The sequence below is a fragment of the Platichthys flesus genome, chromosome 3 (genome assembly GCF_949316205.1).
Source record: "Platichthys flesus chromosome 3, fPlaFle2.1, whole genome shotgun sequence".
In the NCBI taxonomy this organism is placed as follows: domain Eukaryota; kingdom Metazoa; phylum Chordata; class Actinopteri; order Pleuronectiformes; family Pleuronectidae; genus Platichthys; species Platichthys flesus.
In genome coordinates this window covers 25,046,162-25,061,151 of record NC_084947.1, presented here as the reverse complement: position 1 = coordinate 25,061,151, position 14,990 = coordinate 25,046,162, and the positions used below count along the sequence as shown (strand labels likewise).

The following is a 14,990-nucleotide window of genomic DNA, read 5'->3' as shown; positions in this document are numbered from 1 at the left end:
TACCAAGGGTGTTATGTGTGAATATACTGAGATTAAGCTATTTTGTACTTGATAGTATCGGAGACAGTGAGAAACATCTCAGGTAATACTTTGAAAACTGTTTTAGTGTAAATAGGGTATGCACTCTCTGTGTATCTCTTCTTATGTAATTGTTTATTTTGTACAAATTCATTTCAGTCAGGTTCTTACTGAAGAAATAACACTCATCACTCTTGTAATGCTTTGTCTCCATTTTCAGGGATGTAACACAATCACCTCTTTTTTATATAATCTACTCAAATGGAAAGTAGTAAAAAATAGTTGTGTGATATATAACGAAATATTATGGACAAATAATTTTACATTTTGTCGCCACCTATAATGACAACAGTTCCATTTGTTCAGTTTGTATATCCCAACAGCTCTTTTGGTTACTTGATTGTCTTTGCTCCACCTGTCTGATCCTCCACACATCCTGATTGAGTGCAGCTACTGAGTTTGGCACCATCAGTCCTGCATAAGTCCGGATCTTTTTCTCCTCAATCATATTACTTACTTCTCCTCCTGTAAGCCTTTCCCTTTGTTCTTTGCATCTCGTAAAGCATGGCCTACACAGGCTCTTCTCACATACCAGGTACATTTCCTCCTCTGGTTTAGATTTTTTCTGTAGCAGCATCTCACCATCTTCCAGCACATACAATAGAGGATTTCGTTTCGTGTTTAATTTGGTGAGGTTTTGTAGGACATGCAGAAAGTCTGGTAGGTTGATGAAGAGGTTATCAAACAGGCAAAACTCTTGGAGACTGCCTAGAGCCACTATAGTGGGAGGAAGGTTGTCCAGCTTGTTCATCCCCAGATTGAGACACTTCAGACTAATAAGAGAACCCAGAGTGGAGGGTAAACCTGCCGAGGTTAGGAAATTGTTAGAGAGGTTGAGGTGGCTAAGCACCACCAGGTTACCGATTGACTCTGGCACAGACTCCAGTTTGTTGCTGTGCAGATCAAGCCATCGAAGTGATGAGAAATTCCCAAAGCTGTCCGGGAGCTTCCTCATCAGGTTGCGGCTGAGGTCCAACTCATCGAAATTGGTGAGCTTGAGGAGACACTTTGGGAAGATGGTTATACCCATGTTGCTAAGGATCAATCTGCGATGTCCATCTGGTGTCATCCGTATCGCCCTTTTGGCTATCTTGAGGGTGATCTTATTTCCTTTAACTTCCTTTCCTTTGGGCATGATACATATTTTGTTTTAGATTTTCAAGGACAAAATTAATCGAGCGATCTTGCCAACAGCTTCAGTTCCTATTAACTAGCAATTCAGCTTGAAGCCTCTGGCCCTGGTAATCCTATGTCACAAAATGTGGCTGAGTTGAAGGGAAAGATCAGGAATTCAGCATTTACGTTATGGTGCAAACCTGAAAAATAAAGTTGAGAGTATTATTAACTTCCACTCTGAGAAACAATGCTGCAAATGAGACCGAATCGCAGGGTGTCGATCATAGGCAAGATCAAAGAACAGTCGATCACTGAAGGAGGGATTCAAAGCTGCGAGTTATCCTTTGATAAGATGTTGCAGCCTTCTAGGATTTTGCCTGGTTAAATTCCATCTTACACAATGTAGCGTGATGTACTTCTATTTTCCGCACTGCCCCATGTTTAATTCCTGTTGACGCCAGACAGTTCCAGCTTGATCTCCACATAGTGTTTTCTCGTTCTTCAAACTTTTTTTTCAGTCTCACTGAAGTTTCAGTTAGCTTTTTAAATATCGTAAATATTATCTTCTATACATATTTTGTGTATGGAATACATTGTTAGCATTTTGGTTTGGGTTTTGTGATAGGCTCTAGTACTTGGAAAAAGTAGACAGCAGCACAGAGGACATTATGTGGTATGTTAGGATTTCAATATTGAACCTATAGTCTCTGTCTGACTGAACTCTAAATGAATAAAGATAGAAGCAGTTTGAGCCAGATATAATGCCTTCTATACAATGATTAATAAATAACCTTTTCCTTCCTACTGTGTAATCTTGAAATTAGAATGTGTGAGCGTCACAGTTCTGTTTCATTGTTTGGTTAAATTGTTTTGAATGTCTGTACAAACAGAATTTTGTTTTGATATAGCAAGAACACAATAATCTTTTCTCCAATTGTCAACACCATTGGTCCACATGCCATCAGCTGTGTCAAGGCCTTGGGAGTGGCTCCTTGTCACTTCCTTATTCCAATACCAAGAGGATGGCCTACGCCTGCGCACTTTCGAGGAGGAAGAACCAAGATCTACTGTTATAAAATAGACAGGCGCCGGCTGTTTGATGCGTTCTGATGGGTCTCGTGTTCTGATGCGACTTGTTGGATGCCCATTGCTTTGCTGATTGATACCTTTCATTGCTTTCTAAATAAATACTTGATTGAACAAACCGAGTTCGGCTCATCTTCTCATATTTAGGATAAACCAACACGCCTGACAGGTACTGACCCAATGCATTAGCAAGATCAAGGAAGATGACCTGTAGATCTCGCTTATCCCACTTGGCTGATAGGATTTGGAGCCAGATCATGCTAGTGTGTTCTTAACGTCCAGAGAACCCTGGAATTCTAGCTTTTTGGACCAATGTATCCACCAGCTAGTTTTTTACCACATGGCTTGTCAGCCTTTGGCTATGATGCTAAAGATCAGCTGAAATTGGCTGATGTTTGAGAATTTCCTCCTCTTTTGGTATCAATAATCCTCCAGCTCTGTGCCAAGTTTGGGGCGCCCTGCTCGCCTTAAGGTTGTCAATTTGCTCTTGTTGTTTTCCTGCAGTATGTTAATTCCCCCATTCTGCTCTTCCGAGGCTTTCTTCCACTGCTTTTTGAGCTGCCTCCTCGCTTGTACCAAGCGTTCTATTCCCAGGCGCCTGCTGGACTTGGTTTCCATTTTTAGTGTTATTCGTTCTTTCATTGTCACTCCAAAATGTTCCTTTATCTTTCAAGGATAGTTCTTAGGTCTGCATTGGTGGCCTCCCTCTCTGAAGCTCCTGGCCAGTTCAACTGTAAAGGTTTCATATCCCTTGTTGGTTTAACTGGCTGAGTGGTCTCTATACCCTCCTACTGTCTGCTACTTCCTCTGTGCTAGAATAAACTTCCTCGGATACAAGGGGACTGATTTCCAGCGAACTTTGGGTTGAGCCCGGTCGCTTGACTTTACTTGACTGAAAGTCCTTCTTCTTTACTTGGTGTATTTTTTTAGGACCTTTGCCAATGTTATTTTCCTCCATCCATAAGATCACACCTGGCGCTTCTTGTTAGATTTTGTCACCATCACAAGGTCTTTCCCTTGTTCATAGCGGTAACTGGATGCATCCGGCTACAATTATTCGAATATCCGACTAGATGTTGAATAACCCTAGTACATTTGAGGGTATTATGTACAATTTAGGTTAGCAACAACCCGTAGATGTTATCAGGTGTAAGTGGTGTCATGGAAAAAGGAAGTAAGTGTGGTTGAAACCTATGTGTGTATACAACATGTCCAAATACTATGACCGGAACTGTTAAATGGTCTGAACTGTTTATGACCTGAAAACTGTCAGACCCTTTCACTATTTACTACCCAAATAACTGAATGTATTGCTGCTTATCTCTGAAGGAAACATATATAAATCAGTTTATATTATATATAATCTCTGTTTAGATTCCTCTCTCAACCTGCGCCTACAACCGTCTCTCAGAACCAGTCTGAACTGGTTCTGAGAGATAGCCTGACGCCGGGTTCACACCGGACGCGGAAGCGACGCCAAAGCGAGGCGTAAGCGCAGCGCCAATCCTCTGGCTCCCATCCACTCCCATGTTAAACCGCAGCGCTGAACACACCGGAGGCTGAAGCGTAGCGTTGTGCCGCGGCGGCCTAGCGCCGTGAAGCGATCGTTTCGGCGTCGAGTCTATTTTTTACGCTTAACGCGAGCATATCACGGCAGGAAACACACTGAAAAACGATTTTAAACGATATTGACGACATTTTATATGATATAAAAGATCAAATATGCATCCCATACTTTGTATTCACCCTCTGTTGTCCTGGAGTTTGAATTTTACCACTTTTACCGACCACATTATTAAATGTCCCCCTCTGCCCATCCACTACAGCCACACAAGCAGTGATACAGATAAAAAGAGAGAGAGAGGGGGGGCTACGTTTTCTCCACATATGCTTGAGTGGAGAATACGTAATTTACCCCCGACCCCCGATTTTTTACGGAGTAAACAGCGAAGTTCTTCAACATGGATGACATTAAATTAATAATTGAAGTGGAGAAGTGCAGTGAATTGTATGATCCTCGGAACATGTTGTTTAAAGACAACACTAAAAAGGACACATGTTTGGACGCTGTTGCAGTTAATTTTGGAGCAACAAGTAAGTATATGCTTGAAAAAAAATATGAAATGCCGTTTTTACTGCAGGCTGATAACAGCGGCGCTTCGGCGTCGCTACCGCGCCCGGTGTGAACCGCCAAGCGCCGGCGCTCTAGGGATTAGCGCTTACGCCTCGCTTCCGCGTCGCTTCCGCGTCCGGTGTGAACCCGGCGTTAGTCCTCCTATATAAGATCTGTGCATTTGACTGTCCTCTATCTTCACTCTGAGATCCTTGCGACTCTCTGAGTTGATCCTTTCTGCAGAAAGCCCCTATTAAAATACACAAAGACCAATATGGTGTTCCAGCCTCTTGTATTTCCAGATGTCACAGTGGCCAAACTATGGAGGACCATACATGACTTAAGTAAAAATAAATAAATAATTTAGGTAAAGATTTAGGTGTCTGTAGTCCTGACTGTGAGCGTCACGTCTCGTGTTGTACTGAGCACAATGAGCGAGCCGAGAGGAGGAGGAGGAAACAGAAACTCCAGCTCGTTACAAACCACCTGCAGCCTCTGCTCTGATCATGAAGCAGCTGATTTCTGAGCAGATGTGACCAGAGAAACTCTGTGTTTCCACTGTTTCCACTGTTCTACAGAGTCACTAACTGGCTGATCCACGGTGAAGAGCTCAAGTCTCAGTCACTGCCCGTGTCTCTGAGCGAGTGTGTGATGGAGCGCAGGGGCTGTGTGTGTGTGTGTGTGTAGCTCAGTTGACCAATCCTGCTCGAGAATGAGGTTAGGCCCGCCTTTCTCATTAGCATAAGGACACTGAAATGTGGAAATAAATAAAAGTTGGAATAAAAGTGGAAATAAATAAATAAATGTGGAATAAGTTTTAAGACATTGATTTATTTAATTCTGCATTTATTTCCACATTTATTTATTTATTTCCACATTTATTGCAACTTTTATTTTTCGATTTCAGTGTCCTTATGCTAATGAGAATGGCGGGCCTAACCTCAGTCTCGAGCAGGATTGGTCAACTGAGCTACACACACACACAGCCCCTGCGCTCCGCCACACAACCGCTCAGAGACACGGGCAGTGACTGAGAAGACTTGAGCTCTTCACTGTGAAACAGCCGCTCAGTGACTTTGTAGAACAGTGGAAACACATAGCTTCTCTGGTCACATCTGCTCAGAGATCAGCGGCTTCATGATCAGAGCAGAGGCTGCCGGTGGTTTGTAACGAGCTGGAGTTTCTGTTTCCTCCTCCTCTCGGCTCGCTCCTTGTGCTCATTACAACACGAGACGTAACGCTCACAGTCAGGACTACTGACATCTAAATCATCCCAATAAAAAAATAACCTTAACTAACCCTCTGAACTTGAACTAGTTCATTTTAAGTGTGAACTGGCTGAACACTGCAAACAGCTACTGGACACCAGCATTGAGAGGCAGAAGTATTAGGGCTGGATCATTACACTCCTGTGACCAATCCTGCATGAGACTGCGGTTAGGCCCGCCTTTCTCATTAGCATAAGGACACTGCAAATGAAAAGTAAATGTATCAGGGAAAAAATAAATGTTAAAATATATTTAAGACATTTCTTTTGACATTTCTTTTGGTATTAACATATTTACTTATTTTTTTCTGTATTAATTTATTTATTTCCTTTTTTATTTCCTTTTTTATTTCTGTATTTATTTATACATTTATTTATTTATTTATTTTTACTTAAGTCATGTATGGTCCTCCATAATTTAGTGAGGATCAACTCCATTTTCTTTCCAGTGTTCATTTGCACAGGGTGAACAACAGTTGAAGTGCAGTATGATTTGGTGAATGAGTCACTATGCGTTTTTTAGATATTTGGTACACATACACATAGTTAAAAAAAAAACTTCAATAAAGTTAGATATTTCATGGAACAATCTTTCGGCCATGTATTTTAATTCAGAGAAGCTTTTCTAAATGATTGGATATCGATAAAATAAACCTTGTATGAGAAAACTTAGACCACGTGGCTTAATGGACAAGGCGTCTGACTTCGAATCAGAAGATTGAGGGTTTGAGTCCCTTCGTGGTTGAAAGTCCCTCAATTTACAAAAATATCTACAGTGTAGTGCCTTAAGTAAAAACTGAAATGCTACATGTGGTGAACACACAATGACATAACCACAGAAACAAGTCTTACTGTATGAAGTTGTTTTTCTATCCCATACGTCTTGGGTTCAAGACACCTTGTGCTTTAAACCATCATATTATTGTTCACAACTTGGAGAGGATACAGGCAATAATAGTAAGTGAACAAACAGGTGCAGTTAGAATTCAGTCCATGCTGGTTATTTCACCAAGTGAGCAATCTTCCTGCGATCCTTTATTCAGAGAAGCTTTTGTGAAATGGATTTGCATCTGTTACTAACAACTGGCCAGTATGGGGCTTGAACCCATGACCTTGGCGTTATTAGCACCACACTCTGACCATCTGAGGTAACCGGCCACATATAGAGCGAGGATAGACTCCATTTTTTATTCCAGTGTTCATTTTGCACAGGGAAAACAACAGTAGAAGTGCAGTATGATTTGGTGAATGAGTCACTATGCGTTTTAGAGATATTTGGTACACATACACATAGTTAAAAAAAAGAACTTCAATAAAGTTAGATATTTCATGGAACAATCTTTCGGCCATGTATTTTAATTGAGAGAAGCTTTTATAAAAGATTGGATCTCGATAAAATAAACCTTAGATGAGGAAAGCTAAGACCACGTGGCCTAATGGACAAGGCGTCTGACTTCGAATCAGAAGTTTGAGGGTTCAAGTCCCTCAATTTCAAAAATATCTACAGTGTAGTGCCTTAAGTAAAAACGGAAATGCTACATGTGGTGAACACACAATGACATAACCACAGAAACAAGTCTTACTGTATGAAGTTGCTTTTCTATTCCATATCTCTTGGGTTCAAGACATTTTTTGCTTTAAACCATCATATTATTGTTCACTACTTGGAGAGGATACAGGCAATAATAGTCAGTGAACAAACAGGTGCAGTTAGAATTCAGCCCATGCTGGTTATTTCACCAAGTGAGCAATCTTCCTGACATCCATAATTCAGATTAGCTTTTGTGAAATGGATTTGCATCTGTTACTAACAACTGGCCAGTATGGGGCTTGAACCCATGACCTTGGCGTTATTAGCACCACGCTCTGACCATCTGAGCTTAGCGGCCACGTATATAGTTAGGATCAACTCCATTTATTTTCCAGTGTTCATTTGCACAGGGTGAACAACATTTGAAGTGCAGTATGATTTGGTGAATGAGTCACTATGCGTTTTAGAGATATTTGGTACACATACACATAGTTAAAAAAAGAACTTCAATAAAGTTAGATATTTCATGGAACAATCTTTCGGCCATGTATTTTAATTCAGAGAAGCTTTTCTAAATGATTGGATATCGATAAAATAAACCTTAGATGAGGAAAGCTAAGACCACGTGGCCTAATGGAGAAGGCGTCTGACTTCGAATCAGAAGATTGAGGGTTCGAGTCCCTTCGTGGTTGAAAGTCCCTCAATTTACAAAAATATCTACAGTGTAGTGCCTTAAGTAAAAACTGAAATGCTATATTTGGTGTACGCACAATGACAAAACAACCAACAATTGACTAACACCAAAAGAGGTCTTAGTGTATGAAGTTGTTTTTCTTTTCCATATCTCCTGGGTTCAAGACACTTTTTGCTTTAAACCATCATATTATTGTTCACTACTTGGAGAGGATACAGGCAATAATAGTCAGTGAACAAACAGGTGCAGTTGGAATTCGGTCCATGCTGGTTATTTCACCAAGTGAGCAATCTTCCTGAGTTCCCTTATTCAGAGAAGCTTTTGTGAAATGGATTTGCATCTGTTACTAACAACTGGCCAGTATGGGGCTTGAACCCATGACCTTGGCGTTATTAGCACCACGCTCTGACCATCTGAGCTAACCGGCCACGTATATAGTGAGGATCAACTCCATTTATTTTCCAGTGTTCATTTGCACAGGGTGAACAACAGTTGAAGTGCAGTATGATTTGGTGAATGAGTCACTATGCGTTTTTGAGATATTTGGTACACATACACATAGTTAAAAAAAAAACTTCAATAAAGTTAGATATTTCATGGAACAATCTTTCGGCCATGTATTTTAATTCAGAGAAGCTTTTCTAAATGATTGGATATCGATAAAATAAACCTTAGATGAGGAAAGCTGAGACCACGTGGCCTAATGGACAAGGCGTCTGACTTCGAATCAGAAGTTTGAGGGTTCATGTCCCTCAATTTCAAAAATATCTACAGTGTAGTGACTTAAGTAAAAACGGAAATGCTACATGTGGTGCACACACAATGACATAACCACAGAAACAAGTCTTACTGTATGAAGTTGCTTTTCTATTCCATATCTCTTGGATTCAAGACACTTTGTGCTTTAAACCAGCATATTATTGTTCACTACTTGGAGAGGATACAGGCAATAATAGTCAGTGAACAAACAGGTGCAGTTAGAAGTCAGTCCATGCTGGTTATTTCACCAAGTGAGCAATCTTCCTGACATCCATAATTCAGATTAGCTTTTGTGAAATGGATTTGCATCTGTTACTAACAACTGGCCAGTATGGGGCTTGAACCCATGACCTTGGCGTTATTAGCACCACACTCTGACCATCTGAGCTAACCGGCCATGTTTATAGTGAGGATCAACTCCATTTATTTTCCAGTGTTCATTTGCACAGGGTGAACAACAGTTGAAGTGCAGTATGATTTGGTGAATGAGTCACTATGCGTTTTAGAGATATTTGGTACACATACACATAGTTAAAAAAAGAACTTCAATAAAGTTAGATATTTCATGGAACAATCTTTCGGCCATGTATTTTAATTGAGAGAAGCTTTTATAAATGATTGGATATCGATAAAATAAACCTTACATGAGGAAAGCTGAGACCACTTGGCTTAATGGACAAGGCGTCTGACTTCGAATCAGAACATTGAGGGTTCGAGTCCCTTCGTGGTTTAAAATCCCTCAATTTATAAAAATATCTACAGTGTAGTGCCTTAAGTAAAAACGGAAATGCTATATTTGGTGTACGCACAATGACAAAACAACCAACAATTGACTAACACCGAAACAAGTCTTAGTGTATGAAATTGTTTTTCTATGCCATATCTCTTGGATTCAAGAGACATTGTGCTTTAAACCAGCATATTATTGTTCACTACTTGGAGAGGATACAGGCAATAATAGTCAGTGAACAAACAGGTGCAGTTAGAATTCAGCCCATGCTGGTTATTTCACCAAGTGAGCAATCTTCCTGACATCCATAATTCAGATTAGCTTTTGTGAAATGGATTTGCATCTGTTACTAACAACTGGCCAGTATGGGGCTTGAACCCATGACCTTGGCGTTATTAGCACCACGCTCTGACCATCTGAGCTTACCGGCCACGTATATAGTTAGGATCAACTCCATTTATTTTCCAGTGTTCATTTGCACAGGGTGAACAACATTTGAAGTGCAGTATGATTTGGTGAATGAGTCACTATGCGTTTTAGAGATATTTGGTACACATACACATAGTTAAAAAAAGAACTTCAATAAAGTTAGATATTTCATGGAACAATCTTTCGGCCATGTATTTTAATTCAGAGAAGCTTTTCTAAATGATTGGATATCGATAAAATAAACCTTAGATGAGGAAAGCTAAGACCACGTGGCCTAATGGAGAAGGCGTCTGACTTCGAATCAGAAGATTGAGGGTTCGAGTCCCTTCGTGGTTGAAAGTCCCTCAATTTACAAAAATATCTACAGTGTAGTGCCTTAAGTAAAAACTGAAATGCTATATTTGGGGTACGCACAATGACAAAACTAACACCAAAAGAGGTCTTAGTGTATGAAGTTGTTTTTCTTTTCCATATCTCCTGGGTTCAAGACACTTTTTGCTTTAAACCATCATATTATTGTTCACTACTTGGAGAGGATACAGGCAATAATAGTCAGTGAACAAACAGGTGCAGTTGGAATTCGGTCCATGCTGGTTATTTCACCAAGTGAGCAGTCTTCCTGACATCCATAATTCAGATTAGCTTTTGTGAAATGGATTTGCATCTGTTACTAACAACTGGCCAGTATGGGGCTTGAACCCATGAGCTTGGCGTTATTAGCACCACGCTCTGACCATCTGAGCTAACCGGCCACGTATATAGTGAGGATCAACTCCATTTATTTTCCAGTGTTCATTTGCACAGGGTGAACAACAGTTGAAGTGCAGTATGATTTGGTGAATGAGTCACTATGCGTTTTTGAGATATTTGGTACACATACACATAGTTAAAAAAAAAACTTCAATAAAGTTAGATATTTCATGGAACAATCTTTCGGCCATGTATTTTAATTCAGAGAAGCTTTTCTAAATGATTGGATATCGATAAAATAAACCTTAGATGAGGAAAGCTGAGACCACGTGGCCTAATGGACAAGGCGTCTGACTTCGAATCAGAAGTTTGAGGGTTCATGTCCCTCAATTTCAAAAATATCTACAGTGTAGTGACTTAAGTAAAAACGGAAATGCTACATGTGGTGAACACACAATGACATAACCACAGAAACAAGTCTTACTGTATGAAGTTGCTTTTCTATTCCATATCTCTTGGATTCAAGACACTTTGTGCTTTAAACCAGCATATTATTGTTCACTACTTGGAGAGGATACAGGCAATAATAGTCAGTGAACAAACAGGTGCAGTTAGAAGTCAGTCCATGCTGGTTATTTCACCAAGTGAGCAATCTTCCTGACATCCATAATTCAGATTAGCTTTTGTGAAATGGATTTGCATCTGTTACTAACAACTGGCCAGTATGGGGCTTGAACCCATGACCTTGGCGTTATTAGCACCACACTCTGACCATCTGAGCTAACCGGCCATGTTTATAGTGAGGATCAACTCCATTTATTTTCCAGTGTTCATTTGCACAGGGTGAACAACAGTTGAAGTGCAGTATGATTTGGTGAATGAGTCACTATGCGTTTTAGAGATATTTGGTACACATACACATAGTTAAAAAAAGAACTTCAATAAAGTTAGATATTTCATGGAACAATCTTTCGGCCATGTATTTTAATTGAGAGAAGCTTTTATAAATGATTGGATATCGATAAAATAAACCTTACATGAGGAAAGCTGAGACCACTTGGCTTAATGGACAAGGCGTCTGACTTCGAATCAGAACATTGAGGGTTCGAGTCCCTTCGTGGTTTAAAATCCCTCAATTTATAAAAATATCTACAGTGTAGTGCCTTAAGTAAAAACGGAAATGCTATATTTGGTGTACGCACAATGACAAAACAACCAACAATTGACTAACACCGAAACAAGTCTTAGTGTATGAAATTGTTTTTCTATGCCATATCTCTTGGATTCAAGAGACATTGTGCTTTAAACCAGCATATTATTGTTCACTACTTGGAGACGATACAGGCAATAATAGTCAGTGAACAAACCGGTGCAGTTAGAATTCAGTCCATGCTGGTTATTTCACCAAGTGAGCAATCTTCCTGAGTTCCCTTATTCAGAGAAGCTTTTGTGAAATGGATTTGCATCTGTTACTAACAACTGGCCAGTATGGGGCTTGAACCCATGACCTTGGCGTTATTAGCACCACGCTCTGACCATCTGAGCTAACCGGCCATTTTTATAGTGAGGATAAACTCCATTTATTTTCCAGTGTTCATTTACACAGGGTGAACAACAGTTGAAGTGCAGTATGATTTGGTGAATGAGTCACTATGCGTTTTAGAGATATTTGGTACACATACACATAGTTAAAAAAAGAACTTCAATAAAGTTAGATATTTCATGGAACAATCTTTCGGCCATGTATTTTAATTCAGAGAAGCTTTTCTAAATGATTGGATATCGATAAAATAAACCTTAGATGAGGAAAGCTAAGACCACGTGGCCTAATGGAGAAGGCGTCTGACTTTGAATCAGAAGATTGAGGGTTCGAGTCCCTTCGTGGTTGAAAGTCCCTCAATTTACAAAAATATCTACAGTGTAGTGCCTTAAGTAAAAACTGAAATGCTATATTTGGGGTACGCACAATGACAAAACAACCAACAATTGACTAACACCAAAAGAGGTCTTAGTGTATGAAGTTGTTTTTCTTTTCCATATCTCCTGGGTTCAAGACACTTTTTGCTTTAAACCATCATATTATTGTTCACTACTTGGAGAGGATACAGGCAATAATAGTCAGTGAACAAACAGGTGCAGTTGGAATTCGGTCCATGCTGGTTATTTCACCAAGTGAGCAGTCTTCCTGACATCCATAATTCAGATTAGCTTTTGTGAAATGGATTTGCATCTGTTACTAACAACTGGCCAGTATGGGGCTTGAACCGTTGACCTTGGCGTTATTAGCACCACTCTCTGACCATCTGAGCTAACCGGCCATTTTTATAGTGAGGATCAACTCCATTTATTTTCCAGTGTTCATTTACACAGGGTGAACAACAGTTGAAGTGCAGTATGATTTGGTGAATGAGTCACTATGCGTTTTAGAGATATTTGGTTCACATACACATAGTTAAAAAAAGAACTTCAATAAAGTTAGATATTTCATGGAACAATCTTTCGGCCATGTATTTTAATTCAGAGAAGCTTTTCTAAATGATTGGATATCGATAAAATAAACCTTAGATGAGGAAAGCTAAGACCACGTGGCCTAATGGAGAAGGCGTCTGACTTCGAATCAGAAGATTGAGGGTTCGAGTCCCTTCGTGGTTGAAAGTCCCTCAATTTACAAAAATATCTACAGTGTAGTGCCTTAAGTAAAAACTGAAATGCTATATTTGGGGTACGCACAATGACAAAACAACCAACAATTGACTAACACCAAAAGAGGTCTTAGTGTATGAAGTTGTTTTTCTTTTCCATATCTCCTGGGTTCAAGACACTTTTTGCTTTAAACCATCATATTATTGTTCACTACTTGGAGAGGATACAGGCAATAATAGTCAGTGAACAAACAGGTGCAGTTGGAATTCGGTCCATGCTGGTTATTTCACCAAGTGAGCAGTCTTCCTGACATCCATAATTCAGATTAGCTTTTGTGAAATGGATTTGCATCTGTTACTAACAACTGGCCAGTATGGGGCTTGAACCGTTGACCTTGGCGTTATTAGCACCACTCTCTGACCATCTGAGCTAACCGGCCATTTTTATAGTGAGGATCAACTCCATTTATTTTCCAGTGTTCATTTACACAGGGTGAACAACAGTTGAAGTGCAGTATGATTTGGTGAATGAGTCACTATGCGTTTTAGAGATATTTGGTACACATACACATAGTTAAAAAAAGAACTTCAATAAAGTTAGATATTTCATGGAACAATCTTTCGGCCATGTATTTTAATTCAGAGAAGCTTTTCTAAATGATTGGATATCGATAAAATAAACCTTAGATGAGGAAAGCTAAGACCACGTGGCCTAATGGAGAAGGCGTCTGACTTCGAATCAGAAGATTGAGGGTTCGAGTCCCTTCGTGGTTGAAAGTCCCTCGATTTACAAAAATATCTACAGTGTAGTGCCTTAAGTAAAAACTGAAATGCTATATTTGGGGTACGCACAATGACAAAACAACCAACAATTGACTAACACCAAAAGAGGTCTTAGTGTATGAAGTTGTTTTTCTTTTCCATATCTCCTGGGTTCAAGACACTTTTTGCTTTAAACCATCATATTATTGTTCACTACTTGGAGAGGATACAGGCAATAATAGTCAGTGAACAAACAGGTGCAGTTGGAATTCGGTCCATGCTGGTTATTTCACCAAGGGAGCAGTCTTCCTGACATCCATAATTCAGATTAGCTTTTGTGAAATGGATTTGCATCTGTTACTAACAACTGGCCAGTATGGGGCTTGAACCGTTGACCTTGGCGTTATTAGCACCACTCTCTGACCATCTGAGCTAACCGGCCATTTTTATAGTGAGGATCAACTCCATTTATTTTCCAGTGTTCATTTACACAGGGTGAACAACAGTTGAAGTGCAGTATGATTTGGTGAATGAGTCACTATGCGTTTTAGAGATATTTGGTACACATACACATAGTTAAAAAAAGAACTTCAATAAAGTTAGATATTTCATGGAACAATCTTTCGGCCATGTATTTTAATTCAGAGAAGCTTTTCTAAATGATTGGATATCGATAAAATAAACCTTAGATGAGGAAAGCTAAGACCACGTGGCCTAATGGAGAAGGCGTCTGACTTCGAATCAGAAGATTGAGGGTTCGAGTCCCTTCGTGGTTGAAAGTCCCTCAATTTACAAAAATATCTACAGTGTAGTGCCTTAAGTAAAAACTGAAATGCTATATTTGGGGTACGCACAATGACAAAACAATTGACTAACACCAAAAGAGGTCTTAGAGTATGAAGTCGTTTTTCTTTTCCATATCTCCTGGGTTCAAGACACTTTTAGCTTTAAACCATCATATTATTGTTCACTACTTGGAGAGGATACAGGCAATAATAGTCAGTGAACAAACAGGTGCAGTTGGAATTCGGTCCATGCTGGTTATTTCACCAAGTGAGCAGTCTTCCTGACATCCATAATTCAGATTAGCTTT

The 14,990-nt window shown here is 39.7% G+C and overlaps 1 protein-coding gene and 15 non-coding genes across 16 annotated transcripts; 7 read left to right on the top strand and 9 right to left on the bottom strand.

Moving 5' to 3' along the window:
* Positions 1 to 355: 355 nt before the first annotated feature.
* On the bottom strand, positions 356 to 1,222 carry LOC133934144 (leucine-rich repeat-containing protein 18-like). Its single transcript, XM_062381151.1, has one exon. It carries the CDS (start codon positions 1,211 to 1,213, stop codon positions 356 to 358), a length of 858 nt encoding a protein of 285 aa, XP_062237135.1. The 5' UTR covers positions 1,214 to 1,222.
* A 5,110-nt stretch (positions 1,223 to 6,332) lies between these two features.
* Positions 6,333 to 6,405, top strand: trnar-ucg (transfer RNA arginine (anticodon UCG)). Its single transcript has one exon. It is a non-coding gene; the product is annotated as a tRNA-Arg (tRNA).
* Positions 6,406 to 6,744: 339 nt separating this feature from the next.
* trnai-aau (transfer RNA isoleucine (anticodon AAU)) lies at positions 6,745 to 6,818 on the bottom strand. Its single transcript has one exon. It is a non-coding gene; the product is annotated as a tRNA-Ile (tRNA).
* Positions 6,819 to 7,475: 657 nt separating this feature from the next.
* Positions 7,476 to 7,549, bottom strand: trnai-aau (transfer RNA isoleucine (anticodon AAU)). The gene has a single exon. It is a non-coding gene; the product is annotated as a tRNA-Ile (tRNA).
* Positions 7,550 to 7,810: 261 nt separating this feature from the next.
* On the top strand, positions 7,811 to 7,883 carry trnar-ucg (transfer RNA arginine (anticodon UCG)). Its single transcript has one exon. It is a non-coding gene; the product is annotated as a tRNA-Arg (tRNA).
* A 356-nt stretch (positions 7,884 to 8,239) lies between these two features.
* On the bottom strand, positions 8,240 to 8,313 carry trnai-aau (transfer RNA isoleucine (anticodon AAU)). Its single transcript has one exon. It is a non-coding gene; the product is annotated as a tRNA-Ile (tRNA).
* Positions 8,314 to 8,967: 654 nt separating this feature from the next.
* trnai-aau (transfer RNA isoleucine (anticodon AAU)) lies at positions 8,968 to 9,041 on the bottom strand. Its single transcript has one exon. It is a non-coding gene; the product is annotated as a tRNA-Ile (tRNA).
* A 690-nt stretch (positions 9,042 to 9,731) lies between these two features.
* Positions 9,732 to 9,805, bottom strand: trnai-aau (transfer RNA isoleucine (anticodon AAU)). The gene has a single exon. It is a non-coding gene; the product is annotated as a tRNA-Ile (tRNA).
* Positions 9,806 to 10,066: 261 nt separating this feature from the next.
* Positions 10,067 to 10,139, top strand: trnar-ucg (transfer RNA arginine (anticodon UCG)). Its single transcript has one exon. It is a non-coding gene; the product is annotated as a tRNA-Arg (tRNA).
* A 342-nt stretch (positions 10,140 to 10,481) lies between these two features.
* trnai-aau (transfer RNA isoleucine (anticodon AAU)) lies at positions 10,482 to 10,555 on the bottom strand. The gene has a single exon. It is a non-coding gene; the product is annotated as a tRNA-Ile (tRNA).
* Positions 10,556 to 11,209: 654 nt separating this feature from the next.
* trnai-aau (transfer RNA isoleucine (anticodon AAU)) lies at positions 11,210 to 11,283 on the bottom strand. The gene has a single exon. It is a non-coding gene; the product is annotated as a tRNA-Ile (tRNA).
* A 690-nt stretch (positions 11,284 to 11,973) lies between these two features.
* On the bottom strand, positions 11,974 to 12,047 carry trnai-aau (transfer RNA isoleucine (anticodon AAU)). The gene has a single exon. It is a non-coding gene; the product is annotated as a tRNA-Ile (tRNA).
* Positions 12,048 to 12,308: 261 nt separating this feature from the next.
* trnaq-uug (transfer RNA glutamine (anticodon UUG)) lies at positions 12,309 to 12,381 on the top strand. The gene has a single exon. It is a non-coding gene; the product is annotated as a tRNA-Gln (tRNA).
* A 691-nt stretch (positions 12,382 to 13,072) lies between these two features.
* On the top strand, positions 13,073 to 13,145 carry trnar-ucg (transfer RNA arginine (anticodon UCG)). Its single transcript has one exon. It is a non-coding gene; the product is annotated as a tRNA-Arg (tRNA).
* A 691-nt stretch (positions 13,146 to 13,836) lies between these two features.
* Positions 13,837 to 13,909, top strand: trnar-ucg (transfer RNA arginine (anticodon UCG)). Its single transcript has one exon. It is a non-coding gene; the product is annotated as a tRNA-Arg (tRNA).
* A 691-nt stretch (positions 13,910 to 14,600) lies between these two features.
* Positions 14,601 to 14,673, top strand: trnar-ucg (transfer RNA arginine (anticodon UCG)). The gene has a single exon. It is a non-coding gene; the product is annotated as a tRNA-Arg (tRNA).
* Positions 14,674 to 14,990: the final 317 nt, after the last annotated feature.

Bases quoted from the DNA above. Each gene is read 5' to 3' on its own strand.
- LOC133934144 (XM_062381151.1), bottom strand. From the start codon at position 1,213: ATGCCCAAAGGAAAGGAAGTTAAAGGAAATAAGATCACCCTCAAGATA.